This window comes from Arachis hypogaea, chromosome 14 (assembly GCF_003086295.3).
Source record: "Arachis hypogaea cultivar Tifrunner chromosome 14, arahy.Tifrunner.gnm2.J5K5, whole genome shotgun sequence".
Classification (NCBI taxonomy): domain Eukaryota; kingdom Viridiplantae; phylum Streptophyta; class Magnoliopsida; order Fabales; family Fabaceae; genus Arachis; species Arachis hypogaea.
Window position 1 is genome coordinate 134,703,653 of NC_092049.1, and position 13,462 is coordinate 134,717,114.

Consider the following 13,462-nt stretch of genomic DNA (forward strand, 5'->3'; position numbering starts at 1 on the left):
ACGATAAAAGTAAGGAATGAGATTGTTGGTCGGCGTTGAACGAACGACCGAGACCCTTAGGGATAGAGAAATCAGAGCGCGGCAACGGAAGCACGCAGAGTAAAAGGACCTTGAAACTGTTATGCGTTTGATATAAAGGCAGACTATGCTCGCGTACTCGTAGTGATGGATGGAATTTTCGAGAGCGAAAATTTCTGTTAGGGGGGTAGAATGTAATACCTGGTCTAACCGAAATTAATTAAATAATAAGTTAAATAGGAGCGAATATGGTTGGAAGATTTGGCAATTGGAATTTGATAATTTAAATATGATAATTGGATTCAGTGAATTTTTCTGAGTCGGAAAACATAGTTTTCTGCGTAAAAGCGCGCAGTGGAATTTTGACCGGCAGTACCGGCTGAGATCTGTCTGGTACTGCAGTTGAGAAAATTGAGTATAAGTAAATAAGGTTAAGAAAGGAGGAATTTTAATTAGGGAAAGTAGAAATATTTAAAATGCGATTTGGAGCGCTAATCTTAAAGGTTTTGGCCCGAAATTGGGCCAACGGACAAAAATAAGTGAACCGGGCCTAAGTGGGTCCAAGACCCAACATATATAAACATTAGTTATGAGCATTTCAGCTCATTTTACTCTAAAGAGAAGGGTTGGGGCGCTGAAATTGAGAAGAGAGAAGAGAAGAGAGAAAACCTAACTCTCTTTGATCTTTAAACCACCTTAACTTGAGCTACGGAGCTCCGATTGACGAGCCGTTTACGACCACGCGTCGCTCTTTTCATCCTCTACAATTCTATCTAAGTTTTGTGGTAAGTATTCCATTCATCTCTGCCCAGTTTTCGAATTTCCCTACTGTTACACGTTTTTGGGTAGTTAGTGTTGAAATCTTGTGGTTTTGGGTGTTTAGGGATACTCCAACATGAATTCTAAGTGGGTTCTATCCCTACTTCATATGGACTGAGGTAAGATGTGCTCAAACCCTTGTGATTTGTCATTTTTATGAGCCCTAGGTTGATGTATGTATGTGATATTGGTTATGTTAGTGTATTTGGTGATGTTGGTGCACAATTGGGAGATTGGTATTGCTTGAGGAGCTTTGGTGAGGCTTGGAGCTAAGGTTGGTGAAGACTTCCAAAGAAGAGGCTCAATTGGTTTGGCTACAAGAGGTACGGTTTAAGTTTCATTTAAGTACCGTGTGTTGTGACGAGAATTCCTAGGCTAGATGCCCCTAGGATTAAGTTTGGATTGTGTAAATGGTTGGTGCTAATATGCATAGTTGGTATGCAATGTGAATTAATGATTGGGTTAAAAATTGTGTGGCCATGTATGCTTGGTGTATTGAGAATTTGATGTACTGGGTAATGAGTATTGATTTGTGGTTCGTGCATTTAAATTGTGAAAATTGGGCCGGAGGCCGTGAATTTTGGGCCGGAGGCCGGAAAGAGGTAAGAAAGGTAAGTCGATGTGTGCATTGTATGATGGCACAAGTGATTGGATGAATTTCAGATAATGAATATATGAATGATTAGGTTGGTTATTGAATAATAAGGTATGAGGAGTTGAAGTGCAGAATTTGGTAATTTTAGGTGAAATTATGTAGATGAGGTATGTTTGGTTTAGTTGAGATATATTATGTGATCATATATGTAATTATGATTATTGATGCCTTGATGGTATGATGATGCATTAGAGATATGTATGTTGTGATATATGCTTGAGGAATGATTAAGGTTGATTTGTGGGTGAAACCACGTGATAGTGAGTATGATGTTGATTAGGTATAATGATGGTTGATTTGGAAATGGTATTATTGGAAATTGGGATGAGGAAGGATGTATGACATGATATTGTGTTTATCCTTTAGGCATTTGATTGAGAAGTGTTGAAATGGTTGGATGTGGTTTTGAGAATTTTGGTAAAGTGTCAATGTATGAGTTGAGGATGGCTTGATGTTGATTTTGGTACATTTTGATTGATTTCAAAAAGGGTTGAAATTGGCATGTTTTGGTTGACTTTGAAAATAGTTGAAAATGGCTTGTTTTGAAAATGGCACCTTGTGGTTTTGTATGAAAACATGGTTTTTGGGCATATTTTGATGGGACATAACTTGGACTACGGATCTCTGTTTTGTGCCAAATTTGTTTAGAAATGAAATTGAATCCGGGATGTCCATGCCGTTCGAAGAACGGGTGAAAAACGATTTAAAATGAGAGAGTTATGTCCGTCGGAAGATTGGGGGTTGAATCTGTAAATTCTGCAGCTTTTAACTTAGAAAATTTTTAGCAGAACGACCCTCCGCGCGTAGGCGCACTTGGCGCGTACGCGCCGTTCTTCCAGAAAGCACCATCCACGCGTGCGCGTGGTGTGCGCGGGCGCGTCGATGCGCTGCACCAAATGCCCAGCTATTTTCCAGAGAGTTGTGCCAGGGTTGTGCCAGTTTTGTGCCTGGGCGCAAGAGCACCCACGCGTACGCGTGGCTGACGCTTGCGCGCCGTTTGGATATTTTCAACCCGCGCGTTCGCGCATATGGCGCTTGCGCGTCGATGAGTTTTTGGCCATCCACGCGTGCGCGTGGAGTGCGCGTACGCGTGGCCCTGCTTTCATGCCAAAGTTGGTTTTTGAGTTTTAAAAGCCAAATCTCATACTTCTAAGCCTCCGATCTCACCACTTATGTCTTAAATCATTATGATATGCCTAGCAATGAGAAAAGGAGCTAGTGAATGTGGTAACTTACGAGTGAAGCAAGGGGAAAAGTAATGATCAATGATGATCAAAGATGATTATATGAGATATGGAGGATGACGGTGGAAGTACCGTGTATGCCATGAACCGAAGGGCTGTATTTATTGATAAATGGCTGGTTCTCGATTGAACCTTGAGTTGGATGGCTGAGTTATTGCCGGATACGGTGGAGCCATGTTGATAAATTGGCTAGTTCTGGATTAAACTGTGAGCCGGATGGCTGAGTTATTGCCGGGTTACGGCAAAGCCATTATGGATTATGGCTGAGTATAAATGCATATATGATAAATGAACGAATATGATAAATGAATAATGATGGAAAATGTTGAATGTAAGTATGCTTGTGTTTTCTCTCTGGTTGTAAGGGTGACAGGGCACCGATACCCTCTAATGGCGACAGGGCGCAGATACCCTCTAATGGCGACAGGGCGCAGATACCCTCTAATGGTGACAGGGCACATATTCCCTCTAATGATATTAATGCGCAATAGAGAGACTGTGCCCGGGTTAGCTACCGGACACGTCGGGTTGGCTTGATAACCGACAGATGATATCATCAGCCATAGGGCAGGCATTCATCATTTGCATATGTTTGAATTGTTTGGGTTTGCCATTTGTTTTGGATTTCTACATCATATATGCCATGTTACCTGACTATATGCTACTTGTTCTACTTGTACCATATTTGTGTATTACTTGCCTGTATTGCTTGTGTTTATACAACTCAGAGGCCCCTCATGCTGGTGTCGGTGGGTGTGAGGACTGTTCTTGATGGGATGAATTGATGATGCGATTGTATGATGATGATGATTATCGAATGAGATAATTGGAACTCCCTGGGTAGACGCAGTGATGTGGTTTCACTAGCTCCAGGCGAGGGTATGATGTATTGATATAGAATTGCTGAGGCAGAACAACTGGTGATAGTTTTCCTTATGATTCTGAGTCTGACTCGTGGAAGAGTCAGCGAGTTTGGAAACATGTGTAACAGGAACTAGATTTAGTATCCCCTTACGACAGTTGCCTATTCATGGATTAGTGAGAATTTAGGCTGGATATTTGAAGAAGTTTAGGATGCTCAGTGAGTTTTTATTGCAGTGCATTGTATTTATTTGGCACTTTTACCGTACTGGGAACCCATGGGTCCGGGGTTCTCATTCCGTATATATCTCTTGTTTTTCAGATACAGGTCCAGGTACTCAGAAGTGAGCTGTGGTTCGTCTGAGAGACGGCGAAGATATTTATTTTCTCTACTTTGTGTTTTGCTTAGAATCTCTCCACCTTTGTTTTGAAAAGATTATATTATGTATTGAACTCTTTTGGAACTTGCCTATAGAGGCTCTTATGTTTCCTTTGGGAGAGATTAGGATATACTGTTGTCATCTACTTTCATACTGTACTCTAGCCGACCTAAACTTCGCGGGTCGCGACTAGTGGCTATTTACTTATGCTATATATATCTATTTGTTATCTATCTCTTAATCTCCTTTATGCCTTGTCCGTATATCGCGTTTGGCTTAGCAGTTTAACTTTTCGTTGTCGAAACGTGAGTGATACGTCTTCGCGATTTTATTTCTACTCTTTTCAGACTTCTCGATTAATACTCCTTTCGAAAATTACCTATATTTATATATGAAAAATCCACCTGAGAGTCGTACCACCGTAATATCATTGACTTATGACTCGAGCATAAGGATTTGAATATTAGGGTGTTACAGTCTGGGAGTAACTGAAAGAAAAATCAGAACCAAAAGATAGTTTCCCAGTCAAGTGCTTGTGGTGTTTTTGTGTCAAGTAAAGCTTGAGACAAAGTATTTAAAGTCACAGCTAGGCTCAAGGTGCAAAGCACCAAAGAAAAGAGAATGAAAGAAATTTTGCTGTGTTCAAGGATTAAACCAAAGTATGAAAGCCAGAGAATTTATAATATTATCCGGATTCCAATTCCAAATGACAGTGACATTCCTCTGATTCAAAGGATAGTGAGATGCCATAACTATTCAGGATTGTAGTGTATAAACCCCACTTTAAGAAGAGACAGAAGCTTAATTGAACACTCACTTTTCATGTAAATTCACATCCTAAGCCTATATTAGTTTTGGTTGCTTGAGGACAAGTAACAATTCAAGTTTGGTGTTGTGATGCGTGAGCATCTTTTTTATCTTTTCTAGTGAATTTGCATTTGAATTGTTAAGTTTAATCAAGATTTAAATATCTTTTAGCCACTATGGATGCTACTTTGAGTTGTGTGTAATTCTATTTATTTCAAGTAGCATTCGGATGGATTTGATGGAGTTTCTGTAGAAAAAGAGAAGAAAGTGAATGATGCTGTCAACTTTGGCCTCCTTGTACTCCAATAGGAATAACTTGAGCTACAGAGGTCTAATTGATGTGATTTCAGTGACATTGGAAAGCTAACTTTCAGAGCTTTCCAACGATATAAAGTAGTATATACTTTCCTCCTATTTGGTATGGTCAAGGTGGCGCCTAACTTGAAGTTTCTCAAGTTAGGCGCTAGAACATCAAAGCTTGCACGTGAATTCAGTCAAGGTGGCGCCTAACTTGAAATTTCTCATGTTAGGCACCACATGAAGGAGCCAGCAGCAATTCCATTTGGCCATGGCAAAGTCTAACTTCACAAATGTGAAGTTAGGCACCAATACTAGTATTTGCCATGGTCCCCACGCAAAAAGAAGTATTCGAAGATTTTGTTTTATATTTTGATTAAACTTTTATTTTATTTATAAATAGGAAAATATATTATTTAGTTTTATAAAATATATTTTACATTAATTAGGATTAGATATAAAAGGGAAAAGAATCAGCCCTTCGGGGGCTTCTCTTCTCTCGGATCTCATTCTGCACTTTACAGTTTTTCAGAATCCTTATTTTCTCGCTGAATCATGAGCAACTAAACCTCCACTGTTAAGGTTAGGAGCTCTGTTTATTGTATGGATTGATACTATTACTTTTCTATTTCAATTCATGTACTGATTTCAGTTTCAAGAATTATTTTCGTTCATCATCTTATGAATCTGGATGGAACGGAAGTATGACCCTTATTCTAATTGAGTTCTTGCAAACCTTGGAAAAGCTCTTTACCTGAACAACAGTTTGAAAACAAATTCTCCTAAATCACTGATTATCTAGACTTAACGGGATACGTAACATATAATCCTCTTATATTTGAATAATTAGGATTTCTGTGGCACATAAACTAGTTTTGAACCTAATCCTCTAATCGGAATCAAGTGACCAAGTAATTGGCAGTTGAAAAAGGATAGAGGAGACTAAAAAGGTCTAAGAAATTAGGGTTTAGTCACATATAGTTTGCCATGAATTGAATCTTACATGATTAAAATAGTTGGTAAGAAATAGAAATCCAAAAGATAAACAACTCCGAAACCTTAACTGTTTTCTCATATATATTTCACAATCCATTTACTGCTTGCTTTCTAATTCTCTGAATTTACTGTTTAATGTTATTGAACTCTCAAACACCATTTTCTGTTTGTTTGACTAAGTAAATCACTCAACCATTGTTGCTTAATCCATCAATCCTCATGGGATCGACCCTCACTCACCTGAGGTATTACTTGGTACGATCCGGTGCACTTGCCGGTGGTTATAAATTCCGCACTATCTGCCTACCTCAATTGGACAGAGTTCTGTTACAATAATTATTTTCACTCTACCATTGAAATGTCACCACATGAGGCCTTGTATGGGTTTTCTGTCAGAACTATACCCGACTATACTAGTTGCTCTTCTTTTGTCCAAGATGTGGATGATCTATTGCGAGTCAGGAAGATTCTTGACATGGAACTCCAATTTCACCTCTAGCAAGCCCAAAAACGCATGAAACGCCAAGCTGACTCTCATAGGCGTGAAAAATCATTCAATATTGGTGATTTAGTTCTTTTAAAGCTCCAAACATATCGGCAGGGGTCGGTAGTGACGCGAGGACATTTGAAGCTTGGTAAGAAATATTTTGGACCATTTAAGGTGCTCCAAAGAGTGAGAACCGTCGCCTACAAGCTGGAGTTGCCAGTTGGAAGTGCAATTCATCCTGTTTTTTATGTTTCACTATTGAAGGAGTTTAAGAGTGAGTCTATTGTGGCAGGGGGCATCAACGAGCTTCCTCTTTCGCTGCCCTTTGAACCAGTGCCGATAGCCATTATTGATACTAGAACCTTGCAGCTTGATGATGGGTCTCAAGATGTTCAAGTGTTGGTGGAATGGCAAGGAGCACTAAGAGAGGAAGTAACATGGGTGAGTTGGACTGAATTGGTGAGAATGTATCCTGCGGAAGACTTTGAGGACAAGGTCATTGTAATAGAAAGAGTGATTGATACGAACAACTCAATTTATGATGGGCTGAATACACCAATTGCAGATTCGGCAATTCATAATGGACCAAATACACCAATTACAGATCCAACAAGAAAGAAAACAAGAAAATCACTTGTGTAGATGAAAGATTATGAAGTAAGATGTGGAAGTGCGTCACGGAAATTATTATATTATACTGAAGTAGAGAGTTAGTTACAACAATAGAAAAAATGCTATGTATAAAAAAAGAGTAGTACAATAGAAGATGATAAGCATTTTCATATGGAAGATTGTTAGAGTATTTTTTTTGAGTCAGGATTTTTGCTATTACTGATATACTATATTTATATTTTTCACTATTTTATTAATTATTTGATAATTTTCTACATCGTTATATATTTTACTTGCTGATTTTGTTTTTATGTGAATTGTATTTTGGTTAGCCTATTATTTTGAATCCTATAACTTCTAGTTCTAAACCCTAAATATTTTTTTAACAATACAGATTAAAAAATAATTTTAAAGTAAAACAGTTGACTAATATTAATTAATTACAAGTTAATTTTTTATTATATTTATTCATCATTGAATTACAAATATATTAGTCACCAAAAGAAAAAGAAAAGAAAATTAAAATATATATGTAGAATAGTACTGTATACTATTAATTGGCTCTACTATATTAGCCTTTTTTTTTCTCTTTCTAATAATTGTATTTACTAGATTTGATGGAGTTAATAATAAATATAAATTCGTGGAAATTAAGATTTAGTTTGATAAAGTTTTAATTTTTTAAAAGTAGCTTATAAAAGCTAACTTTTAAAAGATAATTTTTTAAAAGTTGTAGTATTTATGTTTGGTGAATCAAATTAAGAATAGCTTTTAATAAACACAAGCAACAACAATTACGTTTGGTAAAATAGCTTTTAAAATTTAAAAATACTATAATAGACACAAATGCAAGTATTAAATTTGAAAATTAGTTAATATACGAAGTTATATTAGATTTTTAAATTTTAAAAAATACAAGTCAACTTTAAAAAACTCTATTTTAGGTGCTTTCAAAAGTATCCCGATCTTTTAAAAACTGCAAGTACAAGTACATGATCTTTTTTATTTACCAAACATAAAATGAGGAATTTGAACTTTTAAAAAGTACAAACACCTCTTCAAAAAATTTTACCAAACCAAATTTAAGACAAACGATAACTATAATTACTTCTAAAATATATTCTCAGTTGACGAAATAAAAAGTATTTATAAATTATAAACTATAAATACAGAGGAAAGTATAACTTTTTAATAATAACTTTTAAGAAGTCACCAAAAAAAAAATAATAATAATAATAACTTTTAAGAGATCAATTGGTATTTCACCATAAAAGTTCCTTTCCCTCACCACATTATTTTCGACTTAACATTATTTTATAAACATAAAATACTTCTTATTTTCTTAATATATCCGCAAACAGCCTTTTAATTACTAAATGAATAACGGTGGAGATTAACTGCGCTCTACTCCTATTATTCATTCGAGCTTATATTTTTTTTAATAATCAATTGACTTTAACTCAAAAAACAAAACTACACAAAACTATTTTAGGGAAAGATACTCTTCTAATATTTTTAGAAAATTGAAGCCAAATCATATTAGAAAGTGAATCATAAACAACTAAGTAAATAATTTAGTTGTATTTAAATTTAGTTAAGTTATTCACACAAAATTTTTCAGGGTGATTGAAAACTCTTTAGAATTTAATTTTAGTGTTTAAAACAAAAATATTTAAATTAGTTTATATGAAATTCAATTCAATTTTATTATTTTTTTTCTCAAAATTAGTTTCAAACTAAATAAGTCTGATTTGAAATTGTATTCTATTGGGATTTCATTTAAAATTTAAAATGTCTTTATAATCTAATAATGCCTTTATAATTTAATTATTTTTTTTTAACTTTTCTCTCACTCACTTTCTTTCAAAGTCTCTCACCCTTTAACACACATTCTCTCTTCTTTTACCACCTTCGTTCCTTTCTCTTTTTTTTTTTTTAAAACTCACTTAATATAATATATACTTTTTTTTAAGTTCTATTATATAGATCTAAAAAAAATCCACACGTATAAATTTTATGTGTTTAATTTAGATTAATGACATACATACACTAAGCATTTACCAATACGTCTGAACATTAATGACACTAAGCGTTTGTCAATACATCTAAACATTTCAAGTGAACAGTCACCAAAAAAAAAAAAACATTTCAAGTGAAGTTGTGTCAATCATGATACTACTAGTAAAAAGTAGCATAATTTCGTTCTATTTTAATAACATGAATTAGTTATTATAATTTACGGTTAATAACTAATTTTTTTTACTTACTATGTCATTAAACTACTCAACAAGTTGTTTCTTGATAGTTGATGTTTGTTTTTTGTTATTAGTTTGTCGATAGAATCAACTATAAAAAACCATTTAATTTTTTAATTAATAAATATTTTTTAAATTTAATATTTTTAGATTAATCTAATTTTTATTTTTTTAAAAGAAGTGAAAAAATTTTAATTGAAAAAAATTTTAATTAAAAAATATAATTTTTTAATTATTTTATATAATTTAATAAATAAATATATTTATTATTTGAGAAAAAGACAAAAAAGTTCTTGACCTTTGATCCGTGAACATTTAAATTCTCGACATTTTCAAAACTTGGGTCTGTTAGACCCAACGAAAAAATCAAACGTGATTCCCATATGGATGCACATATGAGAGAGTTTTAAAATGAGACAAATTAAACCCAGAGATCAATATGTTCAAATTTTAAAGAAGTTAGGAACTTATATATTTTTAAATCTTTAAGAATTTAAATGTCTGCAAACTAAAAAGCCAAAAATCGATTTATTTTTTTCTCTTATTATTTAAATATGATATTAAATTAATAAAAAATAAAGTTATAAAACTATAATTCATTTGACATTTTATAATTTTATTAATTCGTTCCAAACATTAAAATTGAATTCATTTCTATATCATTAAAAGTTTCTAACTTTTTAAACATACCATTCAGAATACATTAATTAATTGTCACATTTCACTTCTTAACTAGCAAAGTCTGATTTGCTGCTACAAGAGAAAAAAACTATATGAGAGTCATAAAAATAGTTCTGACAAAACTTCAAAACTATTTGAGTTTATTTTTACTTGGATGCTGTTATATCATCATTGAATAAACGATAAAAAAAAACTCAGAAAATACCCTAAAATTTTGCTAAAGTAATTAAACAATTATCCAGAGTTGCACTAAAGACTGCGATGAAACTGTCATGGTGATTTCGGAGGATGCGATTATAAGCCACCGATCTCAAGTCAATAACAGACTCATTTGTGTTGAATTTTATCCAAAAATCCAGTAAAAACGCCAAAGAATGTAAATAATAGATTATTCAACCAATTGAATATTACTCTTACTCAAATTAACTTAGTGTCATTCAAAATATCATTAATTTAATTATTTGAGCTTATATTTTGCTAATAGTAATAGCTCAAATGGTATAGACTTCCCATAATCAATTAAGAGGTTGCGGATTCGAGTCTCCAAAGAATTAAGTGAAAAAACATAAAATATAAGATGAAAAGACACCACATCCAACTCAAAACCTTAAAGTAAAAAGTTAATGGGTCTCTCATCTTATAAACTATTCACTCTTCCTTACTTTTTTTTTTATGTGAGACTAACTTCAACACTCTTCACACTTGCAACATTAACAATTTGTACTTCATTTTTGTAAATCTTAGTTATTAGTTCACCTTTTATACAAAGAAGAAAAGACATATTTCCCGGGTTAATTATTATATTCATATACCTAACGGCAATATGTTTTGTCATGTTTCACTATTTCAAGTTGTTTGAGCTGATTTTGGTTAGCGACCAAACAACTTTTTAGGTGGAGAAAAAGAGTCTACAACCCTTCATGAGTTGTCAAATATTAATAATTGTGATCACTATATATATACACATTGAGAAAATACTATATAATGTTCATTTTTATTTTCCTTTTGGGACTCCATTTGAGAAGGATCACTAGTGTTTAAGTTGATAATTTATTTTAGATAATTTTAAAGAAGTTCGATTCAAAATTGGAGACAATAACAACTATTGTAATATTGCACTATTTCTTTCGACATTGTCATCAAGAATAATTCAACACTACTTGATAAAAGTTGATATATGATTGTAAGATTTCATAAAGGTTACTATTGTAAAAGTATACTTTGATCTAGGGTGCTGAAATATCATAGTATATATATAAAATGCTGCTCCAATATGGATCACATTGTCCTTGTATAGAATATAAATAACGTTTTGAAGGTTATGAAGATAAAATCAGATTTGGTACAACAGTCAAAACCATTATGAATGAAATTTGTTTCAATAAAACAACAATGCTAGGAACCAATAGGGTACCAGTCAAAAACCAGCTAAATACTTCTAGGTGAATCCAAAACTTTTATATAGATAATGCTTATATTAGACATTAGGATATTTTTTCTATTAAATATTAAAATGTTTCTTTTTCATACTAAATGAATGTTCTTTTATATATTTTATATATTTTTTATATACTAATAAAAATTGGGATTGTTGAAAGTTCCATAATTCCCGTCCTTATTTCTCCAACATATCATTCAAAATTTTAGTTTGGGATGAGAAGCAATTAATATTAAATATTATAAATTAAAAACAAATAAAATTAATTAAATATAATTATAAATTAATTAAATTATTTATTTTTTAGTTGATCACTTTTGGTTCTATATATTTTTCATAATGAAATGATATATAAGAAATCGTGTTTAAGACTCAAGTCAAATTAAAGGATTTGCTTGATCGTAATTGGTTGTACGAGTAATAAATATCTATATAGAAATCAAAACGGATAAAGATCTTGCCAACAAAGAATATCCTCTTATATTAGGACTTCATATTCTTTATTTTCATATTCCTAATGAGATTTAAGGTTTTGAATAGTGATGATGTGGGGGGGATGATAGTGTAATTCCTTTTCTTTATTGGACGTTCGTTAACCTCGTTTCATTTAAAAAAAAAAACCACTCATAGCATTAAAATCTAACTTCAAAAGAGAGTATATCTAATATTCGTTTCAGACCAGCTAATTTAATCTTAAAATCTTATAATAACTATGAATTTTTAGTTATTTCTAACATTGTTTATAAAATACGATAATGTCAAAGGATAATATTTAAAATTATCTTATATAATATAATATTTATTATTTTATATATAATATTTGTAATTATATATTTATTATATTTAAAATTATACAATTATTTTAACGATAATTAATAAATACTAAATAAAATAATTTTAAATTGATTGAACTGATTTTTTAAATATTATTGTATAAAATATTGGTTTGATCTCAATGAATATTACATGTCACACAATTAATAATAAATGGGATGACACATGGCATTAACACTATTAATTACACGCACGTAATCTTCATTAAATCACAAATGACCTAGCTAACTTGGTTATCGAATTTGTTCCTAATTTGGGACACAATCCAAGATCAGCTTAATTCCAATTTGATCGGAATGAGATCTTTATTATTATCCTAATTAAATATATAATAATCTTATTTTATGAAACCTATATAGTAGGTTAAAAGTTTTAATTGGAGAAAAGGAAAGGATCGGAAAAGGTTTATGGGGACTACCAAAATTTTTTAGAGAAGACGATAATGTTATTAAAGATTTAAAGGTTCCCTTTATCTATATAATTTGAGTAACTCATTTAAGCAATATAGTGGGGCACAATGGAAACCTCTTTGTTAATGCAGGAAACTAGTACTATTTTAACACGAATATTAATTATGTATAGAGAAAAAAAAAAAGATGTTTCCATTGAAAAAGACTTGGTCTATATCTTCACAACAATGTACAAAATGGGATAAATGCTATGAATTAAATAAGAACAACTTTTTGGCCATGTTGTGTGTAGTGTGTACCACCTGAATTGATGAACGTAGGGTATATGCCCTTTAGTTCATGAAAGGTTTTTTGGGTCCTAAAAATGGTTGAGTATCACTTTACAAGTTTGAGAAAGGTACTCTTCTCCTTTTGTAAAAAGAAAGGTATACTTTATTTCCAAGGGTTCTTAGGGAAGTGAATGTATTTAATGTTTTATAGAAATAATAATTGTGGCAAGTTGCAATTGGATCCTTAAACCTTCTTTCTATATTGTATAACATAACGGATAGATTATTGAAAGTGACACTGATTGAGGTATTTCAACCATTAGGTTCTTCTTAAATAATAACATTGAAAAATCAAAAGGTAAAATTCTAATTATTTTAAATAATAAAATTATAAATTTA

The 13,462-nt window shown here is 32.2% G+C and overlaps 1 protein-coding gene across 1 annotated transcript; it reads left to right on the top strand.

The window, feature by feature from the left end:
• The first annotated feature begins 6,591 nt into the window (after positions 1–6,591).
• On the top strand, positions 6,592–7,206 carry LOC140178758 (uncharacterized). Its single transcript, XM_072215999.1, has one exon. The coding sequence runs from the start codon at positions 6,592–6,594 to the stop codon at positions 7,204–7,206; it is 615 nt and encodes a 204-aa protein (XP_072072100.1).
• The last annotated feature ends 6,256 nt before the right edge of the window (positions 7,207–13,462 follow it).